General features: G+C 41.1%; 1 protein-coding gene across 4 annotated transcripts in view; it reads left to right on the top strand.

The window, feature by feature from the left end:
- Nucleotides 1–17952, top strand: part of RPGRIP1L (RPGRIP1 like) — a 164425-nt gene that overhangs the window by 24068 nt on the left and 122405 nt on the right. For all 4 annotated transcript variants that reach the window (XM_090063572.1, XM_090063574.1, XM_090063575.1 and 1 more), the window contains exons 2-5: nt 1711–1802; nt 5870–6014; nt 12686–12984; nt 16475–16574. In XM_090063572.1, the coding sequence (XP_089919698.1) occupies nt 1718–1802; nt 5870–6014; nt 12686–12984; nt 16475–16574 (629 nt within the window). In that variant the 5' untranslated portion in view covers nt 1711–1717. The remainder of the gene's footprint in view (nt 1–1710; nt 1803–5869; nt 6015–12685; nt 12985–16474; nt 16575–17952) is intronic.

The raw sequence follows: 17952 nt of genomic DNA, 5'->3' as shown, positions 1-17952 counted from the left end.
TCTTGCTCAGGACAGCTACATCAATTTTTGTGTTGCCTTAGTTCTTGGGCCATGATTGCAGTGCAGTGTTCTGGGTATTCACTATTAGGGTTGTCTATGAGGATCCTGATGGTCCAGGCCCTGAAAATAATGGTGTCTTCACTGGTATTTTCAACCTCGGTAAAGATGATACCACTGGACAAGGTTATCCAGTCAGGAAGAAATACAGAATTTGACAGGCAAAAGTTAGGGCACCTTTTCTAGTCCCCTACCCATATGGGGTGAGCAGAGAGGATCCTGAAGAGGGCTGCTCAGTCAGTTACAGTTACAGCTGCCACACTCCTGTCTCATCAAAGTATGACCTTGTAACTTGCCTTTATCCGAGTTCATGACTAGGAGCTTCCAGACCTCACAATCCTGCTCCCATCACCATTAGCTGGTCACTAAAAGGCTCGAGGAATGTGTTGGCCTGGAAGATGCCTATCCATGACTTCTTTTATTGTGGAGAAGCTGCTGCACATCAGCTTCCAGATGGCTTTTGCGGGAAAGGGACCTTGATCCAATTGCAAAGAGACCAAGACAACTGGGGATCTCATTCTGCTGCAGCCTTTATCTGCCTTTGCAGCTCTTGAGGTTCTAACATCTTTTTCCACCTGCTCCACCGCTGAGGACTTGTAGACCCAGAGCTGGGGATTGGGCAGGTTTATTACACTGGCAACCTGTACTCATCATGTCACAGCACCATCAAAGGCTATATGTGGCTTTTCAGGAAGGAATCCATTGCCATCTGCTGGCCTTGCCACATCCTGATGGTGCTGCTGCTGCTTGGTCTACAACTGCTTATTTCACAGCTAACCTTCCTTGAAGGTCATTCCACTATCCATCACCTGTGGATGTGCTGGGTAGCAGCACAACTCTGCCCCACAGGTTCCTCTCAGTATGTCTGCCTGGTGTGGGCCATGTGTTTTATGGTCAGTGTTGACTGCATTTAATCAACTTCATAGTTGATTACTGAGCACATGCTGCTTTTGGCAGCGATTTAATGATAGACAATATGTTTAATGAGCTCTTCTTGTATGTGAATGTAAGAGGGAGAGCCTTTTTTCCCCATGCTAATTAGGGAGAACCCCCTCTGTTTATATTCAACTAAATACAGTACATAGGAAAACATTTCTGGGGTAAAGCTTTACTGTCAGAAGAAAATGAGACATTTGTTTTTGGTGAAAGTAAATAAATGTTCTGAGAGCTGTTTGTTTATGGATAGACACTATTGTCACAGTATTGTCAGCCAGTAATAAATACTGCTGTTTGTAGTTCAGTCTCTAAGATTTTTCTGAGACATTCTTTGAGTTACTAAATGTTCCTGGGGCACCTGATGCCAGCCCTGGGAAGACTGGTGCTTACCTGGAAGCTTCATTTTCTCTTATGTTCTTTACAAAAGACAATTAAAAAATGTTTAATCTATATCCATTTTAAAAATAAAATATAGGTACTGTACTGTAGAAAGGAATGTGTGTTTGTTCTATCCTTAAATGTGACATAAACTTTTAGTTGTAGTTGTAATATTATAATGTCCCCTGAGTCATGTGTTTGGGGCAAGAGGATTTGCTATGGTGTAATGAATCTATCATTACCTTTTTATTCTTTTTATATGATGTAATTGTGGTTCTTTTCTCATTCACAGTTTGTTACAAATGGAAAAGGATTTCATTTAAATTTTGTTATCCACAGATAAACTATGTCTGCTCCAGCTGATGAAACTGCAGGAGACCTACCTGTGAGAGAGAAAGATTTAAATCTAGCTGGAATCGAAGGATTACAAGGTTTGCACCCGCTGTTATATATTACAGCTACAAACTTTCATCAGTGGCTTCTTTAGGTTCCTTCTAAAAAAGGGTTTCTGGAATTCTCATATACAAAATCTAAGTTCATATAACATTAATTATTTGTGTTAAATTAAAAAAATAAGAGAAAATAGAGTTCTATTCTTTGTCAATTTATTGTTACCGATAGAGGAATTACAAGATTCTGAGCACCTGCAAATCCCACTGGTTAATTTTCTACCATAATTGAAAACATTTTTTTCACTAACTTCAGTAAGAGTAAGACAAGACACACTGAACTAAATGGAAACTGGAAATACTTGGCTTTTTTTTAGAATTGGACCAGCATACATGCAAGAATCTACTCATTTGCTATACAGGAGTGAATTTACTGGGTTTCATTAAATTAATAATTTTTTGCCTAGTTAATTGAAAAGATCGTTGTTTCTTCATGAAAGGAAAAGAATACAGGGACTGGGACATCTCCCCCACCGGGATTCAGGACGGACTCAAGAGAGACTCTGCTAGACCTGGGATCAAGGAGGACCGAATTAGGGAACTTCTGGAAAGACTAGATGTGATCAAATCAGCAGGTCCAGATACTCTCCACCCCAGGGTGCTGAGGGAATTGGCTGGGGTTATCGTAGGGCCCCGGGCATGGCTTTACAAGCACTTGTGGTGCTCTGGCCAGGTGCCAAAAGACTGGAAGAAGGCCAATGTCCCCATTTTCAAAAAAGGGAGGGGGGAAGACCCAGGTAACTATAGGCCCATTAGTCATTTTGGTCCTGGGGGAGCTCTTTGAGAAAATGATCCAGGAGCACATCTGTGAGGGACCAACATGGGGGATGATGCTCAAGGGCAACCAGGATGGGTTCATTAGGGGCAGGTCCTGTCCGACCAACCTGATTGCCTTCTACAATCAGGTCATTGGATGCAGGTGTTGCAGTGGATGTAGTCTTTCTGGACTTCAGGAAGACCTTTGACACTGTCTCCCACCCCATTCTTATTAAAAACTTAGGCGACTGTGGCATTGATGCCTACACAGTCAGACGGGTCGCAAATTGGCTAGGGGGCCACACCCAGAGAGTGGTGGTGGATGGGTCACATTTGACTTGGAGGGAGGTGGGCAGTGGAGTCCTCAGGCCCATACTGTTCAATTCCTTTATTGGTGACTTGGGGAGAAAAATGCTCTGTTCAAATTCGCTGACGATGTTGCCCTATAAGGTCAGGCCAACTCTCAGGACCTCAATATTGTGCTGCTAGACAGGAGGGTGTGACACAATTGCACATATACAAACACACAAATCAATTAGGTGCATGCCCACACTACCAGCTCAGGCACATACACATCCAAACCAGCCTAGGCACATGCATACCTATCACAAATTCAAGCACTATACACCCCAAAAGTTAGACACAGATCACTAATTTGTATATCATGCACACAATGACATGTATACACACACCAGTTCACACACATACAACCCACCTACACATATACACAGTTAAGTTCCTAACTTGGTTGGTACAGTGTGTATGTGTGTGCTTGGGGTACCTGGGATACTTGGGGGAATGTTCAGGTGGGAGAGAGTTAAAGTGTAGGGAGTGAAAGTTGCCAGAACTGGGATTAGAACCGGTGGACTACAGACAAGCTGGCTGAGGAACTAAGGGCTGGGTTTACTTAAGATAGACTGGGGCGGGAAACTGAGGCAGACAGCTGAGATTGGCGGGGGGCAAATAAGTCGGGGCAAAGAGGAGACAGCCAGGAAAAAAAACTGAGACAGAAACCTGGTTGCTCAGGGGAAAAGGAAAAGGCAGTAGGGATAAGACAGTGGCAAAGAAACCAAGGGGTTTAGAGGCAGAGAGGAGCTCAGGACAGGTGTTGGAAGTAGCAGTGAGCCAGAAGCAGGAGAGGGAGAAATGAGACAGAAGTTAGAGGGGTGAGGAGCAGAGATTGGAGCAGTGGCAAACCATAGTAAAGCGAAACCCAATTTAGGGGTTCAAATAATAGTTTTATTAAACAGACAACACACTGACACAGCCCCATGAAGTTATTCGTTCACGCACACATGAGCACTCACAATGGCAGCAGGAGAAAGAGACTCTGGAAGTGTTGGAGTCCAGGTAGGAAAGAGAAGCAGTGTCCCAGTCCTTGGTTGTAGAGGGGGTGGGGGGTGATAGCTACCTATCCAGGCTGGAAAGCGGTCCTTGTCCAGTAGGTGTTGTCCAAAGAGGGATTGCCGGCAAGGCCTCTGGGTGGATGGGTGGTGTGGCATGGTGCTGGTCCAGATGGAGAGGGCGTCCCACTGCATCTGTCTTCACTGCCCCTTTTTATCAGGGCAGACCTTGTATGACCTTAGTGGCAGGAGGCATGCCCAGGCAAGGGTCAGCCCCTGGTGTACCGAGCGTGCGTGCTCCATGCAGGGATGTGCAGTTTCAGGTGTCTGTAATGGTGGGGTACAATGGTAGAGTTGCTCGTTCTTCAGGGTCTTTTGTCTTTCAAATACTGTGTTCTTGTCTCTGTTCCTGGGTGAGGTCTGTGGTTCCTGGATGAATCAATGTGAGGTGATGGCTCAGTTGTTACAGGCCATTCAATAGAGGCCTGCTACCATTGTATTTCAATCATTCCCAATCACTCTTATTCATCCAGGAACCAATTTACATGGGAGGGGTACATGAATCATACAGTTGCAACACAGGGGATGCAGGGGCAGAGGACACAAGATGGAGGCTTGACATATTAAATGGAAACTTGGCATGACCTGTGCTAACTTACATATATAGGCCTAAAACAGTAATCACACAATATAAAAGCAGTACAAACATAATAATTATCACTTATAAAACAACAGATATTGATATCAAAATAGCAGGGAACTTATTTGCAAAGAGGGGAGAGAAAAATAAAACTACCTAAAATAAAATGTTAAAGCTTATCTTATTTATAGGGAATAGAGAGGGAGAGAAAAAGTCAGAAATGGTTGGGGAAGGGGAGGTAATGCATTTTAAAATAAATTTAAAAAAAGAAAAACTGGGGGTTTTGCTACAACGACACCAAGATTTGGGGCAAGGTGGGCATGCTAGAAGGGAGAGACAGGATACACCTGGATCTGGACAGGTTACAGGGGTGGGTGAATGTAAATAGGACGGGATTCAGCACTGACAAGTGCAAGGTACTGCACTTGGGCAGAAAGAACCAAGAGCATACCTATAGGGTGGGGAATTCCCTTCTTGAAAGCACAGCGGCAGAAAGAGATCTTGGAGTCATTATTGATTCTAAAATGAACGTGGCCCGCCGATGTGAGGATGCGGTAACCGCACGTTGTCATGTATCCACAGATGCATCATGAGCAGGTCCAAGGAGGTGATCCTCCCCCTCTATGCGACACTGGTCAGGCCACAGTTAGAGTACTGCATCCAGTTGTGGGCACTGCGCTTCAGGAGGGATGTGGACAGCATCGAGAGGGTCCAGAGAAGGGCCACTCACATGATCAGGGGGCACCAGGGCAGAGGAGAGGCTACGGGACTTGAACCTGTTCAGCCTTCATAAGAGAAGGCTGAGAGGGGATCTGGTGGCCGTCTATAAACTTACCAGGGGGCACCAGAGGGAAATGGGTGAGACTCTGTTCCCCCGAGCACCTCCTGGAGTAACAAGGAATAACGGCCACAAGTCAGGTGGCACTACTTCACAGTCAGGGCAGCCAGGATCTGGAACTAGCTTCCATGGGAAGTGGTGCTGACTCCTACCATAGGGGTCTTTAAAAGGAGGTTTGATAATTACCTAGCTGGGGTCATATGAGCTTAAACTGACCTGGGGTCATATGAGCCCAGTATTCATTTCTGCCCAAGGCAGGGGGTTGGACTTGATGATCTGATCAGGTCCCTTCTGACCCTACATCTATGAACCTATGAACATTAAACATGTTTATAAAAACCATAAAAATTAGCAGATATACTCTGTTAGATAAAGAATCCAAAACTACATCAAACTTGTTTTTAAATTATCTTAGATTTCAAGATAGCCATGTGTCTTCAAGTGTTTAGTGTGGCTTGTTTTTCTTTGTTAGACTCATCAGCTGCACAGAACGTAAAGGCTCGGCAGGCTGTGTCTCGAGTGAGTCGTGAGGAGCTGGAAGACCGATTCCTGCGGTTACATGATGAAAACATTTTACTTAAACAACATGCACGAAAGCAAGAGGATAAAATTAAAAGGTTTGAAATGTTATTCTTTTAAGCCAAAATCACATTGGGAGATTATGCTTTTGAAGCCTTAATTATCATTGAGTTAAAGTTGTGTAAAAAGACCTTTTTAAAGTGGATGCCTTAGTTCTTCTACCATTTCCCACGGGACACTTATAGGCACATCTGTGCTATATGTATCCAACTTTCTCAGCTTGCTCTACTCAGCTTTTTTCCACTTAGAAACAGAACATAGTTCCTGAAAGCAACAAGCAAAGTTCTTGAGTGACACTTTAGTTCCCAGCTATATAGAGATCTGCTGCTGGTATAGGAAAAAGACTTTCAGTACTACTGGAATTCTGATACAGCAGAAGTGAAAAATCCAAAAGGGGTAAGAGGGAGGGAAAGGGAAATTAGGGAAGGGAGGGACTGAAAAGAAACAATCAACACATGCATTGTTAGTGGGAAGAGTGAACAGAAGCCAGTACAACCTTCTCATAGTCAGGCCAAAGCTAAGTTTGGTAAAAGAAGAGATGTAGAAAAGAATAAAGATTCCCCATGCTGTTGTGATGGCGGATATTATAAGTTACTAGGTAAATACTGATCTCTAATCAGTGAAAAAGTGATGGAAGATAAAATCATGGAGGAGGAAAAAAAGAGAATACTGGCAGAAGGAGAGAAGAAATAGGGGGAAAAAGTAGACCCAGGTAGCTTATAAGAAAAAAAGAAATGGGTAAACCTAGGATGCATCTATCCATGTGTGTGTGTATACGTGTGTGTTGCAGTCAAAAACAGGATTCAAACATAGTTCAGTTAAGGACTGAGCTGACTCCTCATTCAATTAATGACAGAAAGCCCTTAATAACTATACCACAAATGAGCTGTAAAACTAAATGACAGAAACAGGCTCCTTCTCAATATTCAGTAAATGAGCCATCACAAAAATCCTAGTATACGTTAGCTGCAATAGTGTCTCTCACCAATGCAAGCAAGAAGTGGTTTCTGTCTTTGCAGCCTTCACGGGGTGTGGATCCATCACTGAGAATGATCAGTTAGGTGCAGGTTACAATGATTTCTTTCTCCCTCCTGGAGTACACATCTTGCCACCAACTCTGGTTTTGTTCTTACACTCTTTAGTTGTATACCTTCAAAGCATTCCTCCTTGATAGTTGGTTAATTAAAGTGTGAACAGGTAGGGAGGGACCATCGTATTACAATTGCTAACTGTTCAGATCCTGTTTTGGATCGCCCAGTTGTAAAACTTGTTTTTGATCAGTCTAGAGGTTGCACTTCACTCATAGAGGATGGGTCTTGATTGACTGAATGGGATACCTTGAAGCACTGCTTACAGGACACTGTTTGGGATAGTTGTTTTAACAGTGGGGCAGAACCCAAAATATTCTAAACCGGTGATGGTCTATGGAGACATTTGTAAAACCCCAAATAGACATTGAATGCCTGTTCTGAGAAATATGCTTTGATCAAGAGAAGATGTGTCAACAAGGGGGGATACAGTCCTATAAGGAGATGCAGTTATTTATGAATGGTTTAGCATAATAAAACATTGGGTATATTTGCAATTAGCACAGGAGATGAAATCAATTGGGCTTCATTTCGCAAAGTCCCAGTCACAATCTTGCATTCCCGTGCAAGATGCACTGTTATTTTGACTTGGTCATTTAAATTTCATTTGTAGGTCTTGCCGAGCTTTCACCGTCATCAGCATGCACATATACATGCACATGTGCATGCATGCGTGTGCGCGCACGCGCGCACACACACACACACACACACACTGTAACTTTATTCGTCATTATTAATGCAGGCATGAGTACACAAGACATTTACTGCAGAGTTGTTTAATTAGCTCTGTAGTAAATGTCTTGGTGTCTACACATGCAATGCTATTAGCACAGACTAAACTAATTAATAGACCTGTGTGAAATAGCAAGTATTTGCTTCGGATTCGGATTCAGCTGATTCAGATAACAGTGATTCAGTCTGGAGATTCAAATCACTGTCCCAAATCGATTTGGCTGAATCAGATCCAAAAGATTTGGTGCCACTTAGGAAATTCAGCCATAGACTAAACAGGCAGCTAACATAGCTGCCTCCAACTAGTAAGTTGGTTGGGGTTGGGGGAGGGAGGGAGGGATTGGGGCTGGGGCTGGGACAAGCTGCCCAGCCAGGCCAGCGGGAGTGTTACTCGGGGAGGGGGGCAGGATGCAGGCTCAGCAGCACTGGGAGCGGGGTCTCTGCCCCGCTGCCACTTACCCACTCGGAGCAGGGCATGGGGCAGGATGCAGACACAGCTCCCTGCAGATGGAAGGGGGCAAGCAGCAGAAGGCATAGCCCTCACTCCCAGTGCTGCTACGCCCACATCCCACACTGGCTGGGCAAGTGGTGGCAGGGCAAAGCCTCTGCTCGGAGCGCTGATGCTGGGGCTATGCCTTGTTGCCACTTGCCCTCTTAGGCCCAGGGTGAGCTGCACCTGTATCTCCTCCCTCTCCCCACCACCACTGTGGCTGGGCAAGCGGGAGCAGGGCATAGGCCCTGCTCCCAGTGCTGCTGCACCCTCTTCAGCACTTGGAGTGGGGACTCTGCCCTGCTGCCGCTTGCCAGCCCACACAGGAAAATTGGCACTGCCAACACTTGCCAGTTGGCATGGCCAGGCCCAGGATGTTGGCACAGCAACGCTGAGAGTGGAAGCTATGCCCTGCTGCCGCTTGTACCCTTCTGCCTGGTGTGAGCCATGCCTGCATCCCACCCCCCAGCTGGGCAAGCGGCAGCAAGACATAGCCCCCTGCTCCAAGTGCTGCCACACCCACATCCCATGTCTCCCCCCATCCTCCTGCCTGAGTCCTGCACCCCCCCCCCGCCCCGGCTGGGCAGCTTGTCCCAGCCCTAGCCCCAATCCATTCCTCCCCCACACCCCTTTTCTCCCCCTCCCCTAAGCCCAACAGACTTACTAGCTGGAAGCAGCTGTATCAGCTGCCTGTTTAGTCTATGGCCAAATCGCCAAATCTTTTCTGCATCAATTCAGAGCTTTTAATTGGTCTCCTGATTTGATTCGATTCGCATTCAGAGATTCATTCCCTGAATCAGGCCATCTCCTCTGAATTGACTTAGCTACTGAAGCTTCACACACCCTTACAAATTAACTTTGCTGCAGGTTAGTACTTGTAAATGCAAGTGCTGTCCTGCGGTGGAGTTTTTTACACTGCCGGAATACACATGTAGATGCTGACACAGCTGGCTGGGGCACAAGGTTGTTTTAGCGTGGGAGCTGCCTGCTGGCTAACCCTACACTGGAGCACATGCCCCAGCCAGCCCTTCCGCAGCACATTAAGCAAGGTTGGAGCAGCCCTGGGCTGCTCTGACACAGCTTAACATGCTGCGGGCCCAGGCATACTTGTAAACACAGCACCTGGGAGCAGTAAACTCTAATACAATATGCACCAGAGTTTATTGCCTCACCTTAATACCTCGTGTAGCTGCACCCTGCATGTTTTATGGTGGATAAAGCTAACTCAAGCACTCAATTTTGAATATATAGAAGAACAATTAAATATGTAAATAAAAATTAATTGCAGTAGTCTAGTTCAAAATACTTCTTCCATGTTTCCTTAGGGCATGAAAATATCTCTCTCCTGTTTTTTAATCCCACCTAACACCCGTCTTCTGTATTGGAACTCTCTTGGATTCTCCTTTGCACCTGAAACTAGGTTACATTTGTTCTTAACAATATTTGCTGTCATAGTATTGTCTTTTTCAGGCAGTAATAGTACAGAAGTATTGATAGTCTTTTACAATTAGGATTATATCTTATACCAGAGCTTCTTAAGCTTTTTTATAGCGTGGAATAAATCTCAATGGGGAAATTGACTTTAAACCACGTCCTTTCTGATTTGTTACTGTGAAGATCACCTCCTCCTCATTCCAAATCATATAACATTCTCTTACCTACTACAGAATAACTTACCTTTAAAAGTGCTAGAAAGATTTTAAGCTTTTAATTCATTTTAGCAGCTCAAGGAAGAGATGTAGTTCTCCATAATGACCCACAGAACACAGTTTAGGGAATATGTTTATAATATGCCGTAGGTTGGGTAATATCAGTTTATCCGAAACAATTAATGGCTAGTTTGTATGTACTGAATATTTTTATGCAAGAATGAGCAGAAACCATTCCTACCACTTTCAGTTTTGAATGAACCATGCTTCCTTCTCCATGGGTTGAATTGCATCTTTTTGGTGGAGGAGGATTTGAAAACCTGTACAGAGGTACATTCTTCTCTTGCACCTCAGAAAGCCCCTCTCTTGGGATTCTTGGTATGGATTTGGGCAAGAGCAAAAAAATTGTGCCCACACTAGGAATCAAGGGTTTCTAATACAGGCAACTCCCGCTTAGCGTGCTCTTAATTGGTTTCTGAAAAACTGAGCATTAAGTGAAACTGAAAGTATTTGTTGACCAAAGATGAAACTGCATCTGTTTTTAATGAGCCACAATGGCGACTGCAAGCATTATAACAAAACTTGCTGAGTGCTAAGTGAAATCAGGTATCAATTTAAAATAAGTGTTATAGCGAAATAGTGCTAAGTGAAACAGTGTTAAGCAGGGGTTGCCTGTACAGAGAGATTCAGCTCATTGTTCTCTCCCATCTTCCCATATTTATCTATGCTTGGGAGACCTGGCTAGAGTCTGTTCCTATGTCAGCTTGCTTTCTGGTTCTTTCTTAGTAATTCTACTCAGTAATAGTAGGCTTATCTCTTCAATAGCTTGAAAACAATCTTTACCCCCTTCTAAATGTACTAATTTTAATTTATCTAGGTCTCTTATTGTTTTTTTTAATTCCAGAACAGAATAAAAAGTAGCCTCCAACCAGTTTGGTCTATATAAGTCATTATTTTTATGTGCTTGCACTGAGTTTTTAAATTTTTCTCTGGGCAGTGTTATTAAAATTGAGGCTATTTTACATGTCAAAAGGCAATTAAGATTGCTCAGGCATGTGGCACTTGAAGTATCCAAGACTTATCATGCAGCAACTTTTGACAGTGGGTAGAAGAACAACATTACAATTATGCTGGGATATATATATATATTTGTGCTTCATAAGCTGTGATCATAAGCCAATCACTGAAATGTATCATGAGTAAACTTTCTCTGTGATTGAGGCTTTTCCATAAATCTCTGATCCAGAACTCACAAAATCAGTAAAAGAATTCATGTCAGGTCATTTTTACCTCTATGATATACCTTGCATCTTTCCCTGGAGCTCTTGATAGTGTCTAATGCTAGGTATAAATTAGAAGACCAGGTGCACTACTGGTCTTATTATATATAGCATTTTTTATGTTTCAGGGTTGGAAAAAAAGTACTGTGGGCTGACTAAACTCACCTAATGCCACCTGGAACTAAATGCTAGGGTGTGCTAATTGGTTTTTTTTGGTTTTTTTTTTTTTTAAACAAAAATGAAACTCTTGGTCCATTGTTCAGTCTATGAGAAAAAGAACATTGACAAATGAGCTATAATTCCCTTCTCAATATCCTAATATCGTGAAGTGTGGATTGAATATGCAGTAGAACTACATCTCAAAGTGTTTACAAGCAAGTTATTAATTTTGTGACATTGAAAAGTTATTAAGGATTTTTTTGTTTCACTTTTTGTTCTTTTAAGTAAAAGCTTCTGTCTGTAACTATATCAATTTTTTTTTAATCTTTTAAACAAATGAAGTGTGTCTTTTATTTAGTATCTTCTGTCTAGGCCTGCAAAAAGGGAGTTTCTGTAAGCTAGATACAGCTCTTGAAGATGTGCGACCAATTTTGTAAAGTCTTGAACTTGTCTCTCTCATCAAAGCTACCTTTTCTTTCTTTGTATGCCAAGTTTTTTCATATACTGCTGGGCATGTTTTCTTTTCTTGTATATTACATCACCCCTATGTGCCCTCTCTGTCTTTTGTTCTGACTTACCAGTGTTTATCAAAACTAAAAGAAATCAAAGGTACAAACCATGAAATGCCAAAAGCAAAATTTGTATCCTTTTAAAGACAGATGAAAACCATACCCCCTGTATCTAATTATATTCTACAGCTAACCATTACTTCTCTTAAATCTAGTGGTATTATTTACCCAGTATAAAATACAGTATGGCAATGTGAACTATTAAGTCTCTTTTTCCTTAGTAGTTTTTCAGGCATGCCCACCTACACATTTTAACATTTTAGAACTGAAATGTGGTTTTAAATCCTACAGTGATACTGGAAACAGTACATCACTAGAATGCTACATATTATTACCATGCTTTCAGTAGTTTAATGTTTTGTGGAATTGTAGCTTTTATACATTACCCCACCACATCCCAAAACTGTAACTTTACTTAACAGCACACAGAGTTCCTATATAAGGTCATGCGTTAAAAATTACATTTAAGGAGCATATGGAGTAAATATGTGTCCTCTCTTTAGTAACTTTAAATGATAAGCCTTAGGAAACTGTTATTTGTCAATGCTATAAAGCAGATTGCTGCCCAGTGTTTTCAATTATCTTCAAAGGGTTCTTCACAGGCAGTAATAGTTATATCAAAACCTGAAATTTATTATTCAGGTTCTACGCTGAAGTCTTCACAGTGATTATGTTCCTTTCAACAGAATGCTTTTTATGCTGACTTTTCACATTCTTTTTCATCTTTTTATTATTTCCCCAGAATGGCCACCAAGTTAATACGGCTCGTTAATGACAAGAAAAGGGCTGAGCAGGTTGGTGGCGGCCCCAAGCGGCTGGGCCAGGATGTGGAACTGGAAGAAATGATTGAGCAGCTCCAAGAGAAAGTTCGTAAGCTTGAGAAACAAAATGAGGGCATCCGCAACAAACTCATTTCAGCCAAACAACAGCTTCAAGTTCAAGGCCATCGGCACACACCATATAGCTATGTTCAATCTCGCATTAATACTGGTCTCAAAAAAGTGAATGAAACTGTTGGTATCCAAGACCATGCGAGGAAAGGTATAGTTAAAATCCTTAGCACTTTTAATAGATAATATCCTACTCATTAGGGCTTCTCTGAGGTAGCAAGCACATACCAATTTCTCACTTTGTCTCTTTCATTGACGTAAGTACTTTCAAGAAATGCTCAAGAACAGTTGTGTTTTTTCTTTGTAAAGTAGTGTCCTATTTATTGTGCTATCTTGTTTGCAGTATACATCATCACTAGGTTGAGAAGCTATCATGGTTTTTCAGTTTAACTAGTTATCAAATACAAAGTGTTACAATATATTATCACTTCAGAGTGTTCTTGTTTAAATTAAAGTATCTGTTAAGGGTAAGGGTAAAATATGACGTATATGGGGGGAGGAAAAAAGTTTAACTTTAACACATTACAGCAAAGGTCTACACCTGAACCTTGTTTGCACATATTTTTCCTTATTTATTTGTAGCACTGTCTTCTAGTCTCAAATACATGTGTGCACAATGTGACATAACTTTGAAAAAATTATTACATGCATAGATTTTGGAGGACATGTAATGAAATGCAGTCATATTTCATGGAGAGTTACATTTATGATATACTGCCAGACCATGGCAGTTTAATTTTGCAAACTGAATGCAATTCATACCATTATAGAATATTTTTGGTATAATGTTTCTGCACTATCTCCAGTTAAGGCACTGTAAAAAAAAAAAAAAGGTCTGGGCCTACTGCTGCAAATCTTGTTCAGTTATATTGTCAGGTAGAGATCCCTTCCATTTGTTTCATGACTCTATGTTGTAGTTAGGGTGCTACATTTTTATTTACTTACTTTATTCATTTGCATCCCAAAAAAGTTCTAATTTGCTTACTTCAAGGTAAACTTCAAACCGGCATCTAGGGAGGGTCTAGGCTAAAAAGCCAAGTGAAAATTCAAGTGCTATATCTGATATGAGTCTGCACTTCTGTAAATTCCTTCTCTAAAGTTTAGGATGCCTTTTGTAGGTTTAGCAGAATGTAACACAAATCAAAAGCTTACATCTTTAATAAGGTACTTTCTGCCCCAACCCCCCTACCCCTCTTCAGCAGGACAAACATACTATACTAAAGTGTTCACCATAAGAGAATCTCTTGAATGCCCTCTCAGCTGGTCCTTTTGCATAGTAACTGGTATAAACACTTTCAGTATGGTTTGGGGAGTACATCTAGGTTACTTGAATATCTGTGGTCTTTGTAAACTTTTGCAGTCCAATAATCTTACAGTAGCTAGAATTTTTGCTCAGCAGGCTGTATTTCAAATTTACTTCTCAATAGATCAGAGGACCACCATTGCAGCTCTTCTGAGATGGTAGGAATGCTTGAAAAGATCTTTGTTTCCTCTCTTGTCTCAGGAGGCAAGACATGTCCTTAAGTAGTTCATCTGGGACAGCAATTCTTTTTAATGTAATTAACAGCTTCAGGAACACCTTAGCAGACTACTGAGGTCAGTACCACTATTCAGACTGGTAACTAACGGCATTTATACACATACTTTTTTGTTCCGCAACGTGCCTGAGATCTGCTGTTTTGGAGCAGACTCAATTAATCGAGTCTGTTCTGCACGCGAACTGAGGTGAACTGTGCTGCACCACATGCAGTTGTGTAAGCAGCAAAATGTGCGTTTGTACATAGAAAATGGCAGCAGGGCACTTTGAACCAAAGCACCACTGATGTATTGTAGTTCAAAAGTGTGCCACTGCCATTTTCTCAGCATTGATGCACATTTCACCGCTTAAACAACTGTAAGCATCTCAGTGACAGGCACTTTTTCAAAGCGCCTGGTGCTACAGCACTTGCATGTGTAAACATGCCCTGTAATCCTGAGTGAATTGCCTGATTAGTAACAAATAAGATTGCCTGGACATAATTCGCATGTTATGAATGAGAAGAACAGTTAAACAAGGAATACTCCAAATATCAAAGAGTAAGGTACTTGGCTGTTGCTTGGGATAACATAGCTAATTAGAAAGTCAAACCGATCTTTGGAAATATATAAAAGGTCAGGTCATATCAGTCCAGAAGGTGACTTAGTAGGCAAAACTGTTTATTTGTCCATTTCCTGAACTTCCCAGTGTTCTTGTATCTTAAAAATCTCATAATTCACTATTGTAGGTAGCTGTGCTGGACACACTTCGACCCCATATAGTTTGTCTTTGTCCCTGGTTTGTTGAATGTAGTATATACTAAGCTTAAAAATGCACAGTGAGTGTAACACTCCAACCCTACTATAATTAGAAAGCCTTTAAATAGTGTCATCTGGCTGACATCAGGCATGGGGGAAGCATGTTATATTTTGAATAACCATAGAAGCTAATCAGATTTTAATGATCACAAAAGAAGGTACCCATGTAGATGTATTTCACCTCTTTAGTATGTGTGCCAATTAATTGTTATTTTGTTGTTGAACCTTCCTTCACACGTCCCTGTCTTCTTCAAGGACATATCTCTTACCATCTTCCAGGTGTGATATGACATCCTTAAAACTTCTTACTCATTATATTCTTGGCAGTCCAGCCAAACCCAATACTATCTTCTAGGAAGGGAGACAGAAGTGGGGACTTTATTAAACAAACTGCAGGTTGAAAGGTAGAGAAGCTGAGGTGTCAAGCCAGTAGTAGTGGAATAGAGACTTTAGTCTATCCAACACTTACAGCTGTAGAAGGGTGACAGCTGCACTGGTTGAAATCTGGAAGGTGCATCTGTAGAGATTGTTTTATACATTGATGCACTAATTGCTTGATGCTGCAGGTGCTGATTTGGGTACGCTAATGCTTCAGTTACTGTTCAGCTAACAAGGCTGTTCAAGAAAGTTGTTTCTAGCTCGTTTCCTTCAGTGGGATTTTGTAGAGGCAGTGTCTTGCAGGAGTAAAAAAACAGGGTATTTCCCAACAGTAGTTCACTAGATGCATTCCTTCATAAAGTTACACTGACCATCCCATGTTCACACTAATTTAAAATTTAGTTCCTTTCTAATGCTAGAATCTAAAGGCCTTTTAAATATGCCTGGTATCAGTCTATGGCATGTTAAGGCTTAGGGTTCTGTAGCTTCTTCCATCAGTAGCCCCTCTAGTGTTACTCTGTAGAGGTAGAAAAAGTAAGAGGCCAGAAAAATTACTGGTGAATAACTATTTTTAACATGTCTTTATTGTCAAGTCTTTTTGTACTGGAGCTGACCTCTGTATTCTCTCTTAAATTAACATAAAACTATGTAGATGGCCCATACCAAAACTTATTTATGACATCTCCCTGTAATTGTGTGTACTTGATAATGTCCTCAGTGTAGTATTGATGTATGAGTGATGTAATGCATATTCTGAATTAATATATCATATTCTATAATTTATTTGATATAAGAAATACTCTTTATATTATCTACATACTAGCCTTAAATATTTATATTGTATATCTGCTTCCTTTATTAAAGATTAGTAAATGCTTTTTCATTAAATTTAATATAAAAAATATAAATCTCTAAAATTGTTGTTTTAGGAATGAGATTTCAAGATTTAGAACTAAGATCCCCTCAACCCATACTCCCAAGATATGGACACAGTTTGCTTGAAGAAGCAAGGGCTGAGAGAAGAAATCTGTAGGTCTTTTTATTATTTTCTATAATTTAAATTTATTGAAGTAAGAGAGGCAGCACATTTTTTCAAGACCTAGAGCTCTTATAAATATGGGGCTTTAGGTTCTAAAACTGCTAACAGTGATACCAGCAACACTGCCAAGAATTCCAAGATTGGAAAAAATAGATATCCTTTTATAAATTGCAGTAGAGAAGGGAATTTAATATGGTAGACTGTAGATATAGTAGAACCTAGAGTTTTTGCAGAGTTATTTTCCTAACTAACCTATCACTATCAGGTTTGCATATTAATGAGGGTTACACCAAGCCACGGTGACCAGCTGCACAGAACTGCCAAAGTGGTCCAACTGTTTATTGCAATGTTTATTTCAAGATATACTCCTCCTCCAGGCAGCTCACACACTCCTAATAAACTCCAGCAAATAGCTGAGTAGCTTATCCCTACTTGAGCCTCTTATTGCAAATTAAATAGTTTGAGAACTGCCCTGATACAAATATTCTACATTGTATTTTTCTCTAGTTACAGTATGGCCAAGAGTTAAAATTACCTTAGGGATTTTATTAACGGTAGGTGGCAAGAATGTTAGCTTTGTTTCATTAAAGCAATGGTGAGTCCTACATGATAGTGTCCCCTAGCTCCTGGGTGAAAAGAAGAGCCTCAATTGCCTCTCTTACTTCATTTTCCTGCTATTGCTTTAAGTTCCGGTAGCTTATCACTATACAACAAATAAGCTTGATTCCAGTTAAAAGACTGATTTCAAATCATGCTATATAAGAATGATACTTTATTATTGAGTAAATATGCAGTAATCTATGTTATCCAGTTAGGTTCCCCTTCCTTTGGAAGCTGGTGTCCTAAATCTCTGAATCCCAGAAGGCTGGCAAGGGCCAGAGCTATACACATTGAGTGTCCAATCTTCTGTTTTCCTCAGGAACACATCATCTGTGGTAATAAAACTGATAAATGCAAATTTATGATGCTTCAAAACACAAGAAAGGGTTAAAAGCCCAATATTTTCAGAGGTTTCCAGATCCAACACGGCTTACAAAGAACTAACCACAGATGCTTTGACCTCAAGTTGGGGCACCCATCTTAGACACTAGTCAATAGCAAACATATGGTCAGACAAACTCAAGATACAACATATAAATCTACTAGAGTTAATAACTACCAACTGTAGCCAACTCACCAAAAGTTTTATAGTGGAAAAAGCTTGTAATAAAGACAGACAACAAGGTAACTACAAACAGTATTGCCTCTGTGAATACAGTGGGGAAAAATCTGAGATTACTTTGCCAAGAAACAGTCAAAATCTGGAGGAACTCAGTTACCAGTATACCCTTTTCTAATGTATGTGATGTGTTGACATGATCATCCCTT

Source organism: Crocodylus siamensis, chromosome 9, assembly GCF_052110815.1.
Source record: "Crocodylus siamensis isolate JL-2025a chromosome 9, ASM5211081v1, whole genome shotgun sequence".
Classification (NCBI taxonomy): Eukaryota; Metazoa; Chordata; order Crocodylia; family Crocodylidae; genus Crocodylus; species Crocodylus siamensis.
The sequence above is the reverse complement of the archived record's forward strand: the minus strand, read 5'-3'. Positions and strand labels throughout refer to the sequence as shown.